The sequence below is a fragment of the Scyliorhinus torazame genome, chromosome 2 (assembly GCF_047496885.1).
Source record: "Scyliorhinus torazame isolate Kashiwa2021f chromosome 2, sScyTor2.1, whole genome shotgun sequence".
Taxonomy (NCBI): Eukaryota; Metazoa; Chordata; class Chondrichthyes; order Carcharhiniformes; family Scyliorhinidae; genus Scyliorhinus; species Scyliorhinus torazame.
The window spans coordinates 11,450,297-11,474,368 of record NC_092708.1 but is presented as its reverse complement, the minus strand read 5'-3'; the positions used below and the strand labels follow the sequence as shown (position 1 = coordinate 11,474,368).

At 60.0% G+C, this 24,072-nt stretch overlaps 1 protein-coding gene across 2 annotated transcripts in view; it reads right to left on the bottom strand.

The window, feature by feature from the left end:
• The window catches only part of LOC140385970 (uncharacterized), a 105,757-nt gene that overhangs the window by 4,972 nt on the left and 76,713 nt on the right, over positions 1-24,072 (bottom strand). For both annotated transcript variants that reach the window (XM_072468621.1, XM_072468616.1), the window contains exons 8-10: positions 21,353-22,987; positions 18,391-18,497; positions 16,328-16,474 (exon numbers count right to left, since the gene is read on the bottom strand). In XM_072468621.1, coding sequence (XP_072324722.1) covers positions 16,328-16,474; positions 18,391-18,497; positions 21,353-22,987 — 1,889 coding nt within the window. The remainder of the gene's footprint in view (positions 1-16,327; positions 16,475-18,390; positions 18,498-21,352; positions 22,988-24,072) is intronic.

Genomic DNA, 24,072 nt, shown 5'->3' with positions numbered 1-24,072 from the left:
CACACTGACCCCCTCACCCCCACCCCGACACACTGACCCCCCCACGCCCACCCCAACCCACTGATCACCTCACCCCCACCCCGACACACTGACGCCCTCACCCTCACCCCCACCCCCACCCCGACACGCTGACCCCCTCACCCCCACCCCCACACACTGACCCCCTCACCCCCAACCCCACACACTGACCCCCTCACCCCCACCCCCACACACTGACCCCCTCACCCCCACCCCGACACACGGACCCCCCCACGCCCACCCCAACACACTGATCACCTCACCCCCACCCCGACACACTGACCCTCTCCCCCACCCCGACACACTGACCCCCACCCCCACCCCGACAAACTGACCCCCTCACCCCCACCCCCACCCCGACACACTGACCCCCTCCCCCACCCCGACACACTGACCCACTCCCCCACCCCGACACACTGATCCCCTCACCCCCACCCCCACCCCGACACACTGACCCCCTCACCCCGACACAATGACCCCTCACCCCCACTCCCACACACTGACACCCTCACCCCCACCCCGACACACAGCACCCCCACCCCCACCCCCACCCCGACACACTGACCCCACCCCCACATTCTGACCCCTCACCCCCACCCCGACACACTGACCCCCTCACCCCCACCCCGACACACAGCACCCCCACCCTGACACACAGACCACCACCCCCACCCCGACACACTGACCCCTCACCCCCACCCCCACACACTGACCCCTCACCCCCACCCCCACACACTGACCCCTCACCCCCACCACCACCCACTGACAACTCACCCCCACCCCGACACACTGACCCCTCAACGCCACCCCCACACACTGACCCCGCACCCACACCCCGACACACTGACCCCTCACCCCCACGCCGACACACTGACCCCCTCACCCCCACCCCGACACACTGACCCCCTCACCCCCACCCCGACACACTGAACCCCTCACCACCACCCCGACACACAGCAACCCCACCCCACCCCGACACACTGACCCCCCCCACCCCGACACACTGACCCCCTCACCCCCACCCCACATACTGACCACTCACCCCCACACCGACACACTGAACCCCTCACCCCCACCCCACATACTGACCCCTCACCCCCACACCGACACACTGACCCCCACCCCGACACACGGACCCCCTCACCCCCACCCCACATACTGACCCCTCACCCCCACACCGACACATTGATCCCCACCCCGACACACTGACCCCCACCCGACACACTGACCCCCTCACCCCAACCCCCACACACTGACCCCCTCACCCCCACCCCGACACACTGACCCCTCAACTCCACCCCGACACACTGACCCCCTCACCCCCACCCCGACACACTGGCCCCCTCACCCCCACCCCGACACACTGACCCCCTCACCCCCAGCCCGACTCACTGAAACCCTCACACCCACCCCGAAACACTGAACCCCTCACCCCACCCCGACACACAGACCCCTCACCCCCACCCCGACACAATGACCCCCTCACCGCCACCCCCACACACTGACCCCCTCACTCCCACCCCCACACACTGACCCCTCACCCCCACAATAACACACTGACCCATCACCCCCACCCCGACACACTGATCCCCTCACCCCCACCCCGACACACTGACCCTCTCACCCCCACAATAACACACTGAACCCTCACCCCCACCCCGACACACTGACCCCTCAGCCCCACGCCGACACACTGACCCCCTCACCCCCACCCCGACACACTGACCCCCTCACCCCCACCCTGACACACTGAACCCCTCACCCACACCCCGACACACAGCACCCCCACCCCACCCCGACACACTGACCCCCCCCACCCCCACCCCGACACACTGACCCCCTCACCTCCACCCCACATACTGACCCCTCACCCCCACACCGACACACTGACCCCCACCCCGACACACTGACCCCTCATCCCCACACCGACACACTGACCCCCTCACCCACACCCCACACACTGACCCCCTCACCCCCACCCCGACACACTGACCCCCTCACCCCCACCCCGACACACTGACCCCCTCACCCCCACCCCGACACACTGACCCCTCACCCCCACCCCGACACACTGACCCCTCATCCCCACCCCGACACACTGACCCCTCACCCCCACCCCGACACACTGACCACTCACCCCCACCCCGACACACTGACCCCTCACCCCCACCCCGACACACTGACCCCCTCACCCGCACTCCGACACACTGACCCCCTCACCCCCACCCCGACACACTGACCCCTCACCCCCACCCCGACACACTGACCCTCTCACCCCCACCCCGACACACTGACCCCTCACCCCCACGCCGACACACTGACTCCCACCCCCACCCCGACACACTGACCCCCACCCCCACCCGGACACACTGACTCCCACCCCCACCCCGACACACTGACCCCCACCCCGACACACTGACCCACACCCCCACCCCCACCCCGACACACTGACCCCCACCCCCACCCCGGCACACTGACCCCCACCCCCACCCGGACACACTGACTCCCACCCCCACCCCGACACACTGACCCCCACCCCGACACACTGACCCACACCCCCACCTCCACCCCGACACACTGACCCCCACCCCCACCCCAACACACTGACCCACACCCACACCCCGACACACTGACCCCCACCCCCACCCGGACACACTGACTCCCACCCCCACCCCGACACACTGACCCCCACCCCGACACACTGACCCACACCCCCACCCCCACCCCAACACACTGACCCACACCCCCACCCCGACACACTGACCCCCTCCACCACCCCGACACACTGACCCCCACCCCCACCCCGACACACTGACCCCCTCCCCACGCCGACACACTGACCCCCTCACGCCCACCCCAACACACTGACCCACACCCCCACCCCGACACACTGACCCCCACCCCCACCCCGACACACTGACCCCCTCCCCCACGCCGACACACTGACCCCCTCACGCCCACCCCAACACACTGACCCCCTCACCCCCACCCCAACACACTGACCCACACCCCCACCCCGACACACTGACCCCCACCCCCACCCCGACACACTGACCCCCTCCACAACCCCGAAACACTGACCCCCACCCCCACCCCGACACACTGACCCCCTCCCCCACGCCGACACACTGACCCCCTCACCTCCACCCCGACACACTGACCCCCTCACCCCCACCCCGACACACTGACCCCCTCACCCCCACCCCCACACACTGACCCCCTCACCCCGACCACCACACACTGACCCCCTCACCCCCACCCCCACCCCGACACACTGACCCCCTCACCCCCACCCCGACACACTGACCCCCTCACCCCCACCCCCACACACTGACCCCCTCACCCCCACCCCGACACACTGACCCTCCCACGCCCACCCCGACACACTGACCCCTTCACCCCCACCCCCACCCCGACACACTGACCCCCACCCCCACCCTGACACACTGACCCCCTCCCCCACCCCGACACACTGACCACCTCACCCCCACCACCACCACGATACACTGACCCCCTCACCCCCACCCCGACACACTGACCCCATCACCCCCACCCCGACACACTGACCCCCCCATGCCCACCCCAACCCACTGATCACCTCACCCCCACCCCGACACACTGACGCCCTCACCCTCACCCCCACCCCCACCCCGACACGCTGACCCCCTCACCCCCACCCCCACACACTGACCCCCTCACCCCCAACCCCACACACTGACCCCCTCACCCCCACCCCCACACACTGACCCCCTCACCCCCACCCCGACACACGGACCCCCCCACGCCCACCCCAACACACTGATCACCTCACCCCCACCCCGACACACTGACCCTCTCCCCCACCCCGACACACTGACCCCCACCCCCACCCCGACAAACTGACCCCCTCACCCCCACCCCCACCCCGACACACTGACCCCCTCCCCCACCCCGACACACTGACCCACTCCCCCACCCCGACACACTGATCCCCTCACCCCCACCCCCACCCCGACACACTGACCCCCTCACCCCGACACAATGACCCCTCACCCCCACTCCCACACACTGACACCCTCACCCCCACCCCGACACACAGCACCCCCACCCCCACCCCCACCCCGACACACTGACCCCACCCCCACATTCTGACCCCTCACCCCCACCCCGACACACTGACCCCCTCACCCCCACCCCGACACACAGCACCCCCACCCTGACACACAGACCACCACCCCCACCCCGACACACTGACCCCTCACCCCCACCCCCACACACTGACCCCTCACCCCCACCCCCACACACTGACCCCTCACCCCCACCACCACCCACTGACAACTCACCCCCACCCCGACACACTGACCCCTCAACGCCACCCCCACACACTGACCCCGCACCCACACCCCGACACACTGACCCCTCACCCCCACGCCGACACACTGACCCCCTCACCCCCACCCCGACACACTGACCCCCTCACCCCCACCCCGACACACTGAACCCCTCACCACCACCCCGACACACAGCAACCCCACCCCACCCCGACACACTGACCCCCCCCACCCCGACACACTGACCCCCTCACCCCCACCCCACATACTGACCACTCACCCCCACACCGACACACTGAACCCCTCACCCCCACCCCACATACTGACCCCTCACCCCCACACCGACACACTGACCCCCACCCCGACACACTGACCCCCTCACCCCCACCCCACATACTGACCCCTCACCCCCACACCGACACATTGACCCCCACCCCGACACACTGACCCCCACCCGACACACTGACCCCCTCACCCCAACCCCCACACACTGACCCCCTCACCCCCACCCCGACACACTGACCCCTCAACTCCACCCCGACACACTGACCCCCTCACCCCCACCCCGACACACTGGCCCCCTCACCCCCACCCCGACACACTGACCCCCTCACCCCCAGCCCGACTCACTGAAACCCTCACACCCACCCCGAAACACTGAACCCCTCACCCCACCCCGACACACAGACCCCTCACCCCCACCCCGACACAATGACCCCCTCACCGCCACCCCCACACACTGACCCCCTCACTCCCACCCCCACACACTGACCCCTCACCCCCACAATAACACACTGACCCATCACCCCCACCCCGACACACTGATCCCCTCACCCCCACCCCGACACACTGACCCTCTCACCCCCACAATAACACACTGAACCCTCACCCCCACCCCGACACACTGACCCCTCAGCCCCACGCCGACACACTGACCCCCTCACCCCCACCCCGACACACTGACCCCCTCACCCCCACCCTGACACACTGAACCCCTCACCCCCACCCCGACACACAGCACCCCCACCCCACCCCGACACACTGACCCCCCCCACCCCCACCCCGACACACTGACCCCCTCACCTCCACCCCACATACTGACCCCTCACCCCCACACCGACACACTGACCCCCACCCCGACACACTGACCCCTCATCCCCACACCGACACACTGACCCCCTCACCCACACCGCACACACTGACCCCCTCACCCCCACCCCGACACACTGACCCCCTCACCCCCACCCCGACACACTGACCCCCTCACCCCCACCCCGACACACTGACCCCTCACCCCCACCCCGACACACTGACCCCTCATCCCCACCCCGACACACTGACCCCTCACCCCCACCCCGACACACTGACCACTCACCCCCACCCCGACACACTGACCCCTCACCCCCACCCCGACACACTGACCCCCTCACCCGCACTCCGACACACTGACCCCCTCACCCCCACAATAACACACTGAACCCTCACCCCCACCCCGCAACACTGACCACTCACCCCCACCCCGACACACAGCACCCCCACCCCCACCCCGACACACAGCACCCCTCACCCCCACCCCGACACAGTGACCCCCTCACCCCCACCCACTGACCCCCTCACCCCCACCCCGACACACTGACCCCTCACCCCCACAATAACACACTGACCCATCACCCCCACCCCGACACACTGATCCCCTCACCCCCACCCCGACACACTGACCCTCTCACCCCCACAATAACACACTGAACCCTCACCCCCACCCCGACACACTGACCCCTCAGCCCCACGCCGACACACTGACCCCCTCACCCCCACCCCGACACACTGACCCCCTCACCCCCACCCTGACACACTGAACCCCTCACCCCCACCCCGACACACAGCACCCCCACCCCACCCCGACACACTGACCCCCCCCACCCCCACCCCGACACACTGACCCCCTCACCTCCACCCCACATACTGACCCCTCACCCCCACACCGACACACTGACCCCCACCCCGACACACTGACCCCTCATCCCCACACCGACACACTGACCCCCTCACCCACACCGCACACACTGACCCCCTCACCCCCACCCCGACACACTGACCCCCTCACCCCCACCCCGACACACTGACCCCCTCACCCCCACCCCGACACACTGACCCCTCACCCCCACCCCGACACACTGACCCCTCATCCCCACCCCGACACACTGACCCCTCACCCCCACCCCGACACACTGACCACTCACCCCCACCCCGACACACTGACCCCTCACCCCCACCCCGACACACTGACCCCCTCACCCGCACTCCGACACACTGACCCCCTCACCCCCACAATAACACACTGAACCCTCACCCCCACCCCGCAACACTGACCACTCACCCCCACCCCGACACACAGCACCCCCACCCCCACCCCGACACACAGCACCCCTCACCCCCACCCCGACACAGTGACCCCCTCACCCCCACCCACTGACCCCCTCACCCCCACCCCGACACACTGACCCCCTCACCCGCACCCCGACACACTGACCCCCTCACCCCCACCCGACACACTGACCCCCTCACCCCCATCCCGACACACTGACCCCTCACCCCCACCCCGACACACTGACCCCCTCAACCCCACCCCGACACACTGACCCCCTCACCCCCACCCCCACACACTGACCCATCACCCCCACCCCGACACACTGAACCCCTCACCCCCACCCCGACTCACTGAACCCCTCACCCCCACCCCGACACACTGAACCCCTCACCCCCACCCCGACACACTGACCCCTCACGTCCACCCCGACAAACTGACCCCCTCACCCCCACCCCGACACACTGACCCCCTCACCCCCACCCCGACACACTGACCCCTCACCTCCACCCCGACACACTGACCCCCTCACCCCCACCCCGACTCACTGAACCCCTCACCCCCACCCCGACACACTGAACCCCTCACCCCCACCCCGACACACAGACCCCTCACCCCCCCCGACACACTGACCCCCTCACCCCCACCCCGACACAATGACCCCCTCACCGCCACCCCCACACACTGACCCCCTCACTCCCACCCCCACACACTGACCCCCTCACCCCCACAATAACACACTGACCCATCACCCCCACCCCGACACACTGACCCCCTCACCCCCACCCCAACACACTGACCCCCTCACCCCCACAATAACACACTGAACCCCTCAACCCCACCCCGACACAGTGACCCCCTCACCCCCACCCCGACACACTGACCCCCTCACCCCCACCCGACACACTGACCCCTCACCCCCACCCCGACACACTGACCCCCTCACCCCCACCCCGACACACTGACCCCTCACCCCCACCCCGACACACTGACCCTCTCACCCCCACCCCGACACACTGACCCCTCACCCCCACGCCGACACACTGACCCCCTCACCCCCACCCCGACACACTGACCCCCTCACCCCCACCCCGACACACTGAACCCCTCACCCCCACCCCGACACACAGCACCCCCACCCCACCCCGACACACTGACCCCCCCCACCCCCACCCCGACACACTGACCCCCTCACCTCCACCCCACATACTGACCCCTCACCCCCACACCGACACACTGACCCCACCCCGACACACTGACCTCCACCCCGCACACTGACCCCCACCCCGACACACTGACCCCTCATCCCCACCCCGACACACTGACCCCCTCACCCCCACCCCGACACACTGACCCACTCACCCCCACCCCGACACACTGACCCCCTCACCCCCACCCCGACACACTGACCCCCTCACCCCCACCCCGACACACTGACCCCTCACCCCCACCCTGACACACTGACCCCCTCACCCCCACCCCGACACACTGACCCCTCACCCCCACCCCGACACACTGACCCCCTCACCGCCACCCCCACACACTGACCCCCTCACCCCCACCCCCACACACTGACCCCTCACCCCCACAGTAACACACTGACCCATCACCCCCACCCCGACACACTGACCCCCTCACCCCCACCCCGACACACTGACCCCCTCACCCCCACAATAACACACTGAACCCTCACCCCCACCCCGACACACTGACCCCCTCACCCCCACCCTGACACACTGACCCCCTCACCCCCACCCCCACACACTGACCCCTCACCCCCACCCCCACACACTGACCCATCACCCCCACCCCAACACACTGAACCCACACCCCCACCCCGACACACTGACCCCCTCACCCGCAACCCGACACACTGACCCCTCACCCCCACCCCGACACACTGACCCCCTCACCCCCACCCCGACACACCGAACCCCTAACCCCCACCCAGACACACAGACCCCTCACCCCCACCCCGACACACTGACCCCCTCACACCCACCCCGACACACTGACCCCCTCACCCCCACCCCCACACACTGAACCCCTCACCCTCACCCCCACACACAGACCCCTCACCCCCACCCCGACACACTGACCCCCTCACCCCCACACACTGACCCCTCACCCCCACCCCGACACACTGACTTCCTCACGCCCACCCCGACACACTGACCCCCTCACCCCCACAACGACACACAGAACCCTCACCCCCACCCCGACAAACTGACCCCTCACACCCACCCCAACACATTGACCACTCACCCCCACCCCGACACACTGACCCCTCACCCCCACCCCGACACACTGACCCCTCACCCCCACCCCGACACACTCAACCCTCACCCCCACCCTGGCACACACACCACAACACACACACCCCGACACACACACCCCGACACACACACCCTGACACACCCTCCCCGACACACACACCCTGACACACATACCCGACATACACATACCCGACACACACACCCCGACACACTCATCCTGACACACACGCCCTGACACAAACAACCTGACGCACACACCAGGTCACGCACACCCCGTCACACACACCATGACACACACACCCCGACACACACACCCCGACACACACACCCCGTCGCGCACACCCCGTCACACTCACCATGACACACACACACTGGCACACTCACCCCGACACACACACCCCGTCACACACACTCTGACAGACACACCCTGACACACACACCCTGACACACACCCTGACACACCCCCGACACACACACCCCGACACACACAGCCCCCGACACACACACCCTGATACTCCCACCCTGACACACACACCCTGACACACACACCCCGACACACACACCCCCCGACACACACACCCTGATACTCCCACCCTGACACACACACCCCGACACACACACTCTGATACTCCCACCCCGACACACACCCCCCCCAACACACACACCCTGATACTCCCACCCTGACACACACACCCTGACACACACACCCCGACACACACACCCTGACACACAAACCACGACACACAAACCCCGACACACACACCCGGTCACACAGAACACGTCACACACATTCTGACACATACCCCCTGGCACACACAACCCGACACACACCCCCCGACTCACACACACCCCGACACACCCACCCCGACCCACACACCCTGACACACACACCCTGTCACACACACCATGACTCACAGACCCTGACACACACACCCTGAGACACATACCCCGACACACCCACCCCGACACACTCACCCCGACACACTCACCCCGACACACTCACACGGTTACACCCCCCCCGACACACACACCACATCACACACACCCTGACACAGACACCCCGACAAAACACACTGACACACACACACGGTCACACACACTCTGACACATACACCCTGACACACACACCCCGACACACACACACCCGGTCACACACACTCTGACACAAACACCCCGACACACACACGCCGACACACACACCCTGACACACACCCTGACGCACACACCCCGATACACACACCCTGACACACACACCCCGACACACACACCCCGACACACACACACTGACACACACACCCCGATACACACACCCCGACACACACACCCTGACACACACCCTGACACACACACCCCGATACACACACCCTGACACACACACCCTGACACAGTCACCCCGACACACACACGGTCACACACACTCAGGCGCACACACCCTGTCACACAACTCGACACACACACCCTGACACACCCACCCCGACACACACACCCAGTCACACACACCCTGACACACACAACCCGACACACACACCCTGACCCAAACACCCCGACACACACACCCTGACACACTCACCATGACACACGTACCTCGACACACACCCCGACACACACACCCCGACACACACACCCTGACACACACAACCTGACACACACACCCCGACACACGCACCCTGGCACACTCACCATGACACAAACCCCGACACATGCACCCTGACACACACCCTGACACACACCCTGGCACACTCACCATGACACACGCACCTCGACACACACCCTGACACACACCCTGGCACACACACACCAACACACACACCCTGACACACACACCCTGACACACACACCCTGACACACACCCCGACACACACACCCCGACACACACCCCGACACACACACCCTGACACACACACCCTGACACACACCCCGACACACACACCCCGACACACACACCCTGACACACACACCCTGACACACACCCCGACACACACACCCTGACACACACACCCTGACACACACCCCGACACACACACCCCGGCACACACACCCCGACACACACACACTGACACACACACCCTGACACACACCCCGACACACACACCCCGACACACACACCCTGACACACACACCCTGACACACACACCCTGACACACACCCCGACACACACACCCTTGCACACACACCCCGACACACAAACCCCGACACACACACCCCGACACATACACCCGACACACACACCCCGACACACACACCCCGACACATACACCATGACACACACACCCCGACACACACATCCTGACACACACCCTGGCACAATCACATTGACACACACACCCTGGCACACACACCCTGTCACACACACCCTGACACACACACCCCGACACACACACCCCGACACAAACACCCTGACACACGCACCCCGACACACACACCTCGACACACACACCCTGACACACACACCATGACACACACACCCCGACACACACACCCTGACACACACCCTGGCGCACTCACCATGACACACGCACCTCGACACAGACCCTGACACACACCCTGGCACACACACCCCGACACACACACCCTGACACACACACCCTGACACACACCCCGACACACACACCCTGACACACGCACCCTGACGCACACCCCGACACACACACCCCGACACACACACCCTGTCACACACACCCTGGCACACACATCCCGCCACACACACCCTGACAAACACACCCTGACACACACACCCTGACACACACCCCGACACACACACCCCAACACACACCGACACACACACCCTGACACACACACACCCTGACACACACATCCTGACACACACACCCCGACGCATGCACCCTGACACACACCCTGACACACACCCTGGCACACTCACCATGACACACACACCGTGTCACACACACCCTGTCACACACACCCCGACACACACACTCTGACACACTCACTCCAACACACACACCCCGACACACACACCCCGACACACACACCCCGACACACATACCCTGACACACACACCTGACACACACACCCTGACACACACACCCTGACATACGCACCCTGACATACGCACCCTGACACACACACCCCGACACACACATCCTGACACACACACCCTGACACACACACCCTGTCACGCACACCCCGACACACACACTCTGACACACTCACTCCGACACACACACCCCGACACACACACCCTGACACACTCACCATGACACACACCCCGACACACACACCCTGACACACACACCCTGACACACAGACCCCGACACATGCACCCTGACACAGACCCTGGCACACTCACCATGACACACGCACCTCGACACACACACCCTGACACACACACCCTGTCACACACACCCCGACACACACACCCTGACACACACACCCCGACACATGCACCCTGACACATGCACCCTGACACACACCCTGGCACACACACCCCGACACACACACCCTGACACACACACCCTGACACACACCCCGACACACACACCCCGACACACACACCCTGACACACACACCCTGTCACACACACCCCGACACACACACTCTGACACACTCACTCCGACAAACACACCCCGACACACACACCCTGACACACACACCCCGACACACACACTCTGACACACTCACTCCGACAAACACACCCCGACACACACACTCTGACACACTCACTCCGACACACACACCCTGACACACACCCCGACACACACACCCTGACACACACCCCGACACACATCCCGGCACACACACCCCTACACACACACCCTGACACACACACCCTGACACACATCCTGACACACACATCCCGACACAGACACCCTGACACACACCGACACACATCCCGACACACACACCCTGACACACACCCTGACACACACCGACACACATCCCGACACACACACCCTGACACACACACCCTGACACACACCGACACACATCCCGACACACACACCCTGACACACACACCCTGACACACACAGCCCGTCACACACACCCTGACACACACACCCTGACACACACACACCCTGACACACACCCCGACACACACACCCCGACACACACACCCTGTCACACACACCCTGGCACAATACCCTGACAAACACACCCTGACACACCCTGACACACCCCGACACACACACCCCGACACACACACCCTGACACACACACACCCTGACACACACACCCCGACACATGCACCCTGACACACACCCTGACACACACCCTGGCACATTCACCATGACACACACACCGTGTCACACACACCCTGTCACACACACCCCGACACACACACTCTGACACACTCACTCCAACACACACACCCCGACACACACACCCCGACACACACACCCCGACACACGTACCCTGACACACACACCCTGACACACACACCCTGACATACGCACCCTGACACACACACCCCGACACACACACCCTGACACACACACCCTGTCACGCACACCCCGACACACACACTCTGACACACTCACTCCGACACACACACCCCGACACACACACCCTGACACACTCACCATGACACACACCCCGACACACACACCCTGACACACACACCCTGACACACACACCCCGACACATGCACCCTGACACAGACCCTGGCACACTCACCATGACACACGCACCTCGACACACACACCCTGACACACACACCCTGTCACACACACCCTGACACACACACCCTGACACACACCCCGACACACACACCCCGACACACACACCCCGACACACACACCCTGTCACACACATCCCGACACACACACCCCGACACACACACCCTGACACACACACCCCGACACACACACTCTGACACACTCACTCCGACAAACACACCCCGACACACACACTCTGACACACTCACTCCGACACACACACCCTGACACACACCCCGACACACACACCCTGACACACACACCCTGACACACATCCCGACACACACACCCCCGCACACACACCCTGACACACACACCCTGACACACACCCCGACACACATCCCGGCACACACACCCCGACACACACACCCTGACACACACACCCTGACACACACACCCTGTCACGCACACCCCGACACACACACTCTGACACACTCACTCCGACACACACACCCCGACACACACACCCTGACACACTCACCATGACACACACCCCGACACACACACCCTGACACACACACCCTGACACACAGACCCCGACACATGCACCCTGACACAGACCCTGGCACACTCACCATGACACACGCACCTCGACACACACACCCTGACACACACACCCTGTCACACACACCCCGACACACACACCCTGACACACACACCCCGACACATGCACCCTGACACATGCACCCTGACACACACCCTGGCACACACACCCCGACACACACACCCTGACACACACACCCTGACACACACCCCGACACACACACCCCGACACACTCACCCTGACACACACACCCTGTCACACACACCCCGACACACACACTCTGACACACTCACTCCGACAAACACACCCCGACACACACACCCTGACACACACACCCCGACACACACACTCTGACACACTCACTCCGACAAACACACCCCGACACACACACTCTGACACACTCACTCCGACACACACACCCTGACACACACCCCGACACACACACCCTGACACACACCCCGACACACATCCCGGCACACACACCCCTACACACACACCCTGACACACACACCCTGACACACATCCTGACACACACATCCCGACACAGACACCCTGACACACACCGACACACATCCCGACACACACACCCTGACACACACCCTGACACACACCGACACACATCCCGACACACACACCCTGACACACACACCCTGACACACACCGACACACATCCCGACACACACACCCTGACACACACACCCTGACACACACAGCCCGTCACACACACCCTGACACACACACCCTGACACACACACACCCTGACACACACCCCGACACACACACCCCGACACACACACCCTGTCACACACACCCTGGCACACACACCCCGACACACACACCCTGACAAACACACCCTGACACACCCTGACACACCCCGACACACACACCCCGACACACACACCCTGACACACACACACCCTGACACACACACCCTGACACACACACCCCGACACATGCACCCTGACACACACCCTGACACACACCCTGGCACATTCACCATGACACACACACCGTGTCACACACACCCTGTCACACACACCCCGACACACACACTCTGACACACTCACTCCAACACACACACCCCGACACACACACCCCGACACACACACCCCGACACACGTACCCTGACACACACACCCTGACACACACACCCTGACATACGCACCCTGACACACACACCCCGACACACACACCCTGACACACACACCCTGTCACGCACACCCCGACACACACACTCTGACACACTCACTCCGACACACACACCCCGACACACACACCCTGACACACTCACCATGACACACACCCCGACACACACACCCTGACACACACACCCTGACACACACACCCCGACACATGCACCCTGACACAGACCCTGGCACACTCACCATGACACACGCACCTCGACACACACACCCTGACACACACACCCTGTCACACACACCCTGACACACACACCCTGACACACACCCCGACACACACACCCCGACACACACACCCCGACACACACACCCTGTCACACACATCCCGACACACACACCCCGACACACACACCCTGACACACACACCCCGACACACACACTCTGACACACTCACTCCGACAAACACACCCCGACACACACACTCTGACACACTCACTCCGACACACACACCCTGACACACACCCCGACACACACACCCTGACACACACACCCTGACACACATCCCGACACACACACCCCCGCACACACACCCTGACACACACACCCTGACACACACCCCGACACACATCCCGGCACACACACCCCTACACACACACCCTGACACACATACCCTGACACACACCCCGACACACATCCCGACACACACACCCCGACACAGACACCCTGACACACACCGACACACAACCCGACACACCCACCCTGACACACACACCCTGACACACACCGACACACATCCCGACACACACACCCTGACACACACACCCTGACACACACAGCCCGTCACACACACTCTGACACACACACCCTGACACACACACACCCTGACACACACACACCCTGACACACACACCCCGTAAGATTCACGATAAATAATAAATCTCTCCTTTCTGACATTCACTCCACTTCCAGTTCAATGATCACTCTTTCTCCGCCCCTCACCTGATCAGTTCCACTGTCCTTTCCTTCAGCGATCTGATTGTCTCCTTGAGATCCCGGACTTCCTGCCGGGATTCGTCCTCTCTGCTTTTTGCATCTTTTTGTGCTTTTTCCAAAGTTTCCTTCAAATCCTCCTGAACTCTCCTGGCTCTGAGAATGGACACAGAAGAGGCAATGTCACTAATGCAGGAGGTGAGATAGAATTATACCCACTCCCTGTTAGAACTTCATCTTCGCATCCAACATTGTCACAGCACATTGCCAAACAGGCCAATCAGAATTAGCTCTAGCAATGCAACTATGTGATTGGCTCCTGCTCGATGAGTTCCAAAAGTTAAAGTTCTCACCCTTGGTTCCAGGCTCCTCCATGCCCCCCCCCCCCCCCCCCCCCAACCCCGGGCCTGATTCTAGTCTCCTCCAGTCCGACAACCTCCCAGGACTCTGAAATCATTACGCCATTGGTGGTCTCCTTCTCTGAGGAAGGATGTTCTTGCTCTCGAGGGAGAGCAGCGAAGGTTTACCAGACTGATTCCTGGGATGGCGGGACTGTCAGATGAGGAGAGATTGACCAGGTTGGGATTGTTCTCGCTGGAGTTCAGAAGAATGAGGGGGGATCTCATAGAGACTTATACAATTCTAACAGGACTAGACAGGGTAGATGCAGGGAAGATATTACCAATGTTGGGTGCGTCCAGAACCAGGGGTCACAATCTGAGGATTCAGGGTAAACCATTTCGGACAGAGATAAGGAGACATTTCATCACCCAGAGAGTGGAATTCATTACCACAGGAAGCAGTCGAGGCCAAAACGTTGTGGCGGAGTCCTCCCATTGTGGACACCCCCACGCCGCCGGGAAACCCACGGGCGTGAGTCCGCTGCCGGCGAAACGGAGGATCCCGTCGACGGGAAATTCCTCAGTGGAATTGTGAGGGGGTCGGGGGATGGAATCACTCGGAAGCCGTTTAGCGATTTCTTTTGCGGACAGTCGGGACCTGAGTCAGGAAGCACTTCACTCCTGCCTGGCTCTGTGCTGCCCCAGGGTTCCTCAGTGTCACCTCTCCCGTGTGTATCTTGTACCCTTGCTGTGCGCTAGCTGATATTGAACTGCAGGAGGCTGCATCAGAGAGATAACACTCACTGTTCGATCGACAGGTGGGGTAGAGCTCAATCCAGCATCAAATACTGACTCTAAATTTTGTTAGCTTTGTCTGAGGGAAAAGCCATCGCCCCATTTCGCCTTGAACCCCCCCCCCTCTGAAGCTTCCAGGGCAGCTTGGGGGTGACTGTCACCTGAGCTTTCCTGACATTCCCGGGGACTGACTGTTTAATCTTCAATCTCTTCCTGGGAAAAGGTTGAACACTTGCAGCTTCTGGCTGTAACTATCTTTCTCCCCGCTGATGGGATGGTGTGTGGTGAATGGATTATGCCAATAATCCACCATTGTATTTGTATCTGTGCTGTTGCCCTTGTGGGCTCCTCCTATGGGCCATTGTATGGCATTATCCATAAGGGAGCATGTTGGGACCTGTATGGGCTCCGCACATGGCTCCTCCCCTTGAAGGGAGGTATAAAGAGCAGTCGACCTGTAGGCGGTTCTCAGTATTGGGTCAGTCGCAGGCAGGCACTGGTCTAGTTGATTAAAGCCACAGTTTACTTCTACTCCCGTCTCGAGAGAATTGATGGCCACATCGTGGTGGAAAGGCTTTTTTGGGAGTATGAGGGGGGTGGGGTGGGGGGGGATGGGGGGTGGTGGGGGGATGGGGGGGGGATGGGGGGAGGGTGGTGGGGGGATTGGGGGGGGGATGGGGGGGGGGGTGACGACTCACTTGACACAAAGCCCCCTCCGGCTGCCAACCCGGAGTTCAGACAGACCCTGAGCTCGGGTCTCCGCTCACCCGGGCTGGCTGGAGTGGGATTTGAACCCTGCACCTGCTGACTCAGAATGCGGACACCACCCAGCGAACTGGCTCAGTGGAGAAATTGTAAAAATGGATGGTGGCAGCAGACAATTAGAAAGAGCAGCAGAGTGTGGCGCGTTGGGAGCGAGACCGAGCGCATCCTTACTGTGCGAGAGATTCAGCCAACGACACCAGCTCAGCATCCTTAGACTTTAGTTCCTCTGCTGCGTGTCGGATGCCCTTCTTCTCCATCAGCAATGCTTCATTTAGAACCTGGAGGTTGGGGGTGGGGGGGGGGGGGGGGGGGGAATAGATAAATTCATCCGGATTGAGAGCTCGAATCCTACTCGAAGCATAATTGGAGCCCTTCCCCTGAATGTGCTGACCCTCACTGGAGTATGTGCTCCAAGTACCAATTCCTCATAGGCGACCTCAAGCAGCAGGAATCACCCAGATACTCAACTGTAGGGGCATCGCCTGTTCTCACACACACCCTCACTTCACAGGGGATTGTCCCCATGGCTATTGAGGAACGGTTGAGGACTCTGGGTCTGTATTCGATGGAGTTTGGAAGGATGAGGGGGGATGTTATTGAAATTTACAGGATACTGCGAGGCCTGGATAGAGTGGACATGGAGAGGATGTTTCCACTTGTAGGAAAAACTAGAAGCAGAGGACACCATCTCAGACTAAAGGGACGATCCTTTAAAACAGAGATGAGGAGGAATTTCTTCAGCCAGAGGGTGGTGAATCTGTGGAACTCTTTGTCGCAGAAGGCTGTGGAGGCCAAATCACTGAGTGTCTTTAAGACAGAGATAGATAGGTTCTTGATTAATAAGGGGATCAGGGGTTATGGGGAGAAGGCAGGAGAATGGGGATGAGAAAATATCAGCCATGATTGAATGGCGGAGCAGACTCGATGGGCCGAGTGGCCTAATTCTGCTCCCATGTCTTATGGTCTTATTTACACATCGTAACCTGTCTACCATTCAGAAGGGAAAGGGCATAGAATATGTCATTTGAGAGTACCTTTAAGAAATGGGTGTTTAAGAAATGTACCTTTAAGAAATGGAGCTGCTCAAGTTACTGGAGTGATGTCAAAGTGTGGGTGGAGCTGAGCTCTACTTCTGCTTTTTAGTTTCAGTTTGAGAAAAAGCTTGGGTGTGTCTGTGTTTTTCAGTGAGCTGCATCTGAAGTTTAAACACACGGCTGTACGGTTGATCTCTGCCATCCAAAGACTATCTATGGATCATTTGGGGAACCCAGAATTGTAAAAGGTCTCAGTATTGAATGTAAACCTAATGTGCTCCTGTTTGAAGGTTTGTTAAGTCTTTTGGATGTTAAAAGGACAGCTTACAGGGTCACTTAGTGTTGTATTCTTTGGGGTTGTATTTAAATTACTGGTTGCTTAGATGTTCACTGTTTGTTTTAAAAAGGTTAACTTGAGTTCATAGAATAAACATTGTTTTGCTTTAAAAATTACTTTTCCATTTCTGCTGTAGCACACCTGTAGAGTGGGCCGTGTGCTCCCCATACCACAATCTATTATTAGTTGTGGGTCAGGTGAACTCTATGATACACTTTGGGATTCTCTAAACCCTGACCCATAACAAATAAGAGCTGCCAACAGGCAAAGAGATTGGCCCATAATTAACATCAGTTCCGAACACTCACATCCTCCCACACTTGGAGATTTTCAGGTCACTCTTCCATGTTGATTATTCACTTCCTCCTCACATACTCACTCCTGCCTCACACACACATTATCTTCACTATATTACGATTTTCCCACAGCCTCGCACACACTGGTTACCTTCAATCATTCCGCCTTTGCTCACTCTCCTCTCGCACATTCACTCACTCCACTCATCGGCCCTTCATGCTTGCTCCTCGCACCCCTCATACACTCGCCGCTTCCTCCCTCACTCGCCATCCTGCGGATGCCAGCCTGCGATTTGCCTCAACGATGCGTATCGGCCGTGGCTTGGCGGTGAGGTCACAGACAGGGACAAGGCTCCCTCACCCAAAGAGGGCGATTGGGGGGGGGAGACTTCACCTGGAACCACGGATAACCTCACAGGGGCCGGGGCGGGTAAATCAAGACCAAGGCCTCGGATCAGGCTGTGTCGTGGAGAGAGCCAGACGTTCGGATTCTAGTCCAGGGATTTGAGTCGATGATCTAGGCTGACGTGGCGCGGGCAGAGGCATCACCTTTAGGGTAAGGAATAAACCCGAGGGCCGCTCTGTCAGTCGCCCAGATATTTGTTAAATACTTTGAGGCGCTGTTTTAAATTTAAAACTAGAGCAGGAGGTTTCCTGATGCCTTGGACAACATTCCTCCCTCACCCAAGGATAGCTCTCCTCGGAGCAAGGGTTAAGAGGAGATTTAAGGGAGGTGTTCGAAATGACGAAGGGTTTGGATAGAGTAATTAAGGTGAAGCAGTTTCCAAAGGTCAATAACCGGAGACAAATTTAATGTGATTGTGCAGAGACCCAGAGGGAGGTTCAGGGGAAATGCTTTTCACTCAGTCAGTTGTGGCCCGCACACATTACCTGAAAGGGCGGCGAAAGCAAATTCAACAGAAACTTTCAAAAAGAATTGGATAAATGCTTTCGAGCGGAACATTTTGCAGAGCTGGGGGAGTGAGGTTAGTCAGGTAGCTCTGTCAAAGACCTGGAACAGGCCGGATGGGGTGAATGGCCCCCCTCTCGGCTGCGTCATGCTACAATTCAAACCAATCTGTCCACTTTCTACGGAACCTGGCTGTGCAAAGTGGCAGCTGTGTCCCGTGCCATGCCAGTCCCTGCTGTGCTGGGTCATTCACAGTGTCGGTAAAACACTAAGGGGTGCGAATGCAGGTTTGCATTTCCGTCGCTTACCACAACTGATTCATTACAGACAGAATAATGTAACTGTTTGGCACAGGGGCTGTTTAGCACAGGGCTAAATCGCTGGCTTTGAAAGCAGGCCAAGGCAGGCCAGCAGCACGGTTCAATTCCCGTAACAGCCTCCCCGAACAGGCGCCGGAATGTGGCGACTAGGGGCTTTTCACAGTAACTTCATTTGAAGCCTACTTGTGACAATAAGCCATTTTCATTTCACAGTCACTGTAAGAGTCAGCTTGTACCTGTGTTTGTCTGACACATTCAGCGGTTTTCTCGGCCACCCCCTGCTCAAAGTCGGCGTTGGCCTCTTCCATCGATCGCTGCAGCGAGCTCACTTGCTCCCGCATGGCCTGCAGATCAGCGTGAAGTTCGTGGTTCTCCTTCGCAAGTGATGACAGCTGCCCTTGTGCCTTCCCCTCCTGGGTATTCTCCAACTTGCAGGCTTCATCATCCTCTTGCAGCTGCCCCCTCCTCGCTGCTGCCCCCTCGGAGGGCAGCTTCACCAGCCGCGCCCGTAGCCGCTCCACCTCAGCCTGTGCCCTCTCCGTCTCACCTTGTGCCTTGGAGTCGCCCAGATCCGGTTTTCCAACGCTCTCCCTCAGTTCCAGAAGGTCCCCGTCAAGACGAGCAGCGGGAGACCCTGAGCACGCACTTGCCCCCTGCCTGCGTTCGTCCCTTTCCAGCTCTGGATTGACCAACTCAATCTGGCCTTCCCTCTGGATTTCTTCAACATTCCTGTCGTCCACCTCCAGCTTCAGTTCCGTTCCAGCTGGAGAGGGAAAGGCTGCCCCGCTCTGGTCCAGGCCGTGGAGTCTGTTGACCTCTGACTGAAGTGAGGTGACCGACATTTCCAAATCTTTGACCTTTTGTTGGCTCGCCTCGTACTTCTCTTCCAGTGAGTTGTTGAGAGACTCCACGTTGTGCTCCTTGGACCGTGGCTCATCCAACTCAGCCCATTTCTGGCCTGTCTCCAGCTCGGTCTTACTCTGAAATCCAGCCAAGATTGACTGTTCCTCTGATGCTATCTTGAGCCTTTCATCAGCATCCCATTTCGCTCCATTGTTTTCCTTTGGGTGTTCTCCAAGCCGGAGCTTCAGTTTCTTCAACTCTTCCTCGTGGAGTTGTTGAGCTGTTGCCATCGTCTCCACCTGCTCCTTTCTCAGTAACATGTTCTCGTGATCCTTTTGGGCCACTGTTTGCTGCAGTTGATCAAGAACCCCATCCATTTCCTCAACAGTTTCATTCAAGAACTTGTTACTGTCCTCCAGCTGCTCAAGCCTCGTTGATTGTTCCTCACTCTTCTTCTGCAGCCCCTGCATGTTTGAGATCTCTCGCCGGAGTTTGGAGGACTCCTCCCCATGAATCCTCTCTTTCTCTTTGAGCAGATGCTTCAGCTGCTCAATCATCTGCTCCTTCTCCATCAGATCCTCATTGAGTTTCTCGAATCGAGGTTCTGCCACAACGTTTAGTTCTGTCACTCCCCTTTCATCTGAGGTCAGGATGGTCACAAATTGCCGAGGCCTCTGGGCATCATCAGTTTGGCCTATTCCTCTGGGCAGCTCTGATCCATTCGGCGTTTGATCCAAGTTCCCCACCAGTCCTATGTTCTGTTCTTGTTGGTACGTTTGCACGACATGTTCGGATTGTCCCTGTTGACCCGAATCTGACCTGTCACCAGAGTCAGGAGACGTTTCCAGAATTTGTACTTGGCTTTCTTGTGGAACATCCAAACTGGGTGAGGCACCTTGGGGTGCTGATGTTCCTGACACAACTCCTTCTGCTTCAGTCCCCAGGCCTTCCTTCATTCTGCTGGTGACCACTGGCTTTTCATGTTCAGACTCCTTTGTAGGCCCAATACCTGCTTTCCTGTACACCACCTAAATGTCAAACAAATAGCACAAATATTAAGCACAAGATAGTTGATGAGATGCACACAACTCGGGAGTTGCTGAAAAAATGAGTAATTTTTGTGCTGTCGCTGTCCTGGAAGTGTTTGATGGGAACGGTGTAGAGGGATCTTTACTCAGTATCTAACCCCGTGCTGTCGCTGTCCTGGAAGTGTTTGATGGGGACAGTGTCGAGGGAGCTTTACTCTGTATCTAACCCTGTGCTGTACCTGTCCTGGGAGTGTTTGATGGGGACAGTGTAGAGGGAGCTTTACTCTGTATCTAACCCTGTGCTGTACCTGTCCTGGGAGTGTTTGATGGGGACAGTGTAGAGGGAGCTTTACTCTGTTCTGACCCCATGCTGTACCTGTCCTGGGAGTGTTTGACGGGGACAGTGTAGACGGACCTTTACTCTGTATCTAACCCCGTGCTGTACCTGTCCTGGGAGTGTTTGATGGGGACAGTGTAGAGGGAGCTTTACTCTGTATCTAACCCTGTGCTGTACCTGTCCTGGGAGTGTTTGATGGGGACAGTGTAGAGAAAGCTTTACCCTGTATCTAACCTTGTGCTGTACCTATCCTGGAAGTGTTTGGTGGGGACAGTGTAGAGGGAGCTTTACTCTGTATCTAACCCCATGCTGTACCTGTCCTGGGAGTGTTTGATGGGGACAGTGTAGAGGGATCTTTACTCTGTATCTAACCCCGTGCTGTACCTGTCCTGGGAGTGTTTGATGGGGACAGTGTAGAGAAAGCTTTACCCTGTATCTAACCTTGTGCTGTACCTGTCCTGGAAGTGTTTGGTGGGGACAGTGTAGAGGGAGCTTTACTCTGTATCTAACCCCGTGCTGTACCTGTCCTGGGAGTGTTTGATGGGGCAGTGCAGAGGGAGCTTTACTCTGTATCTAACCCCGTGCTGTCCCTGTCCTGGAAGTGTTTGGTGGGGACAGTGTAGAGGGAGCTTTATTCTGTAACTAACCCCGTGCTGTACCTGTCCTGGGAGTGTTTGATGGGGACTGCATAGAGGGAGCTTTACTCTGTATCTAACCCGTGCTGTGCCTGTCCTGGGAGTGTTTGATG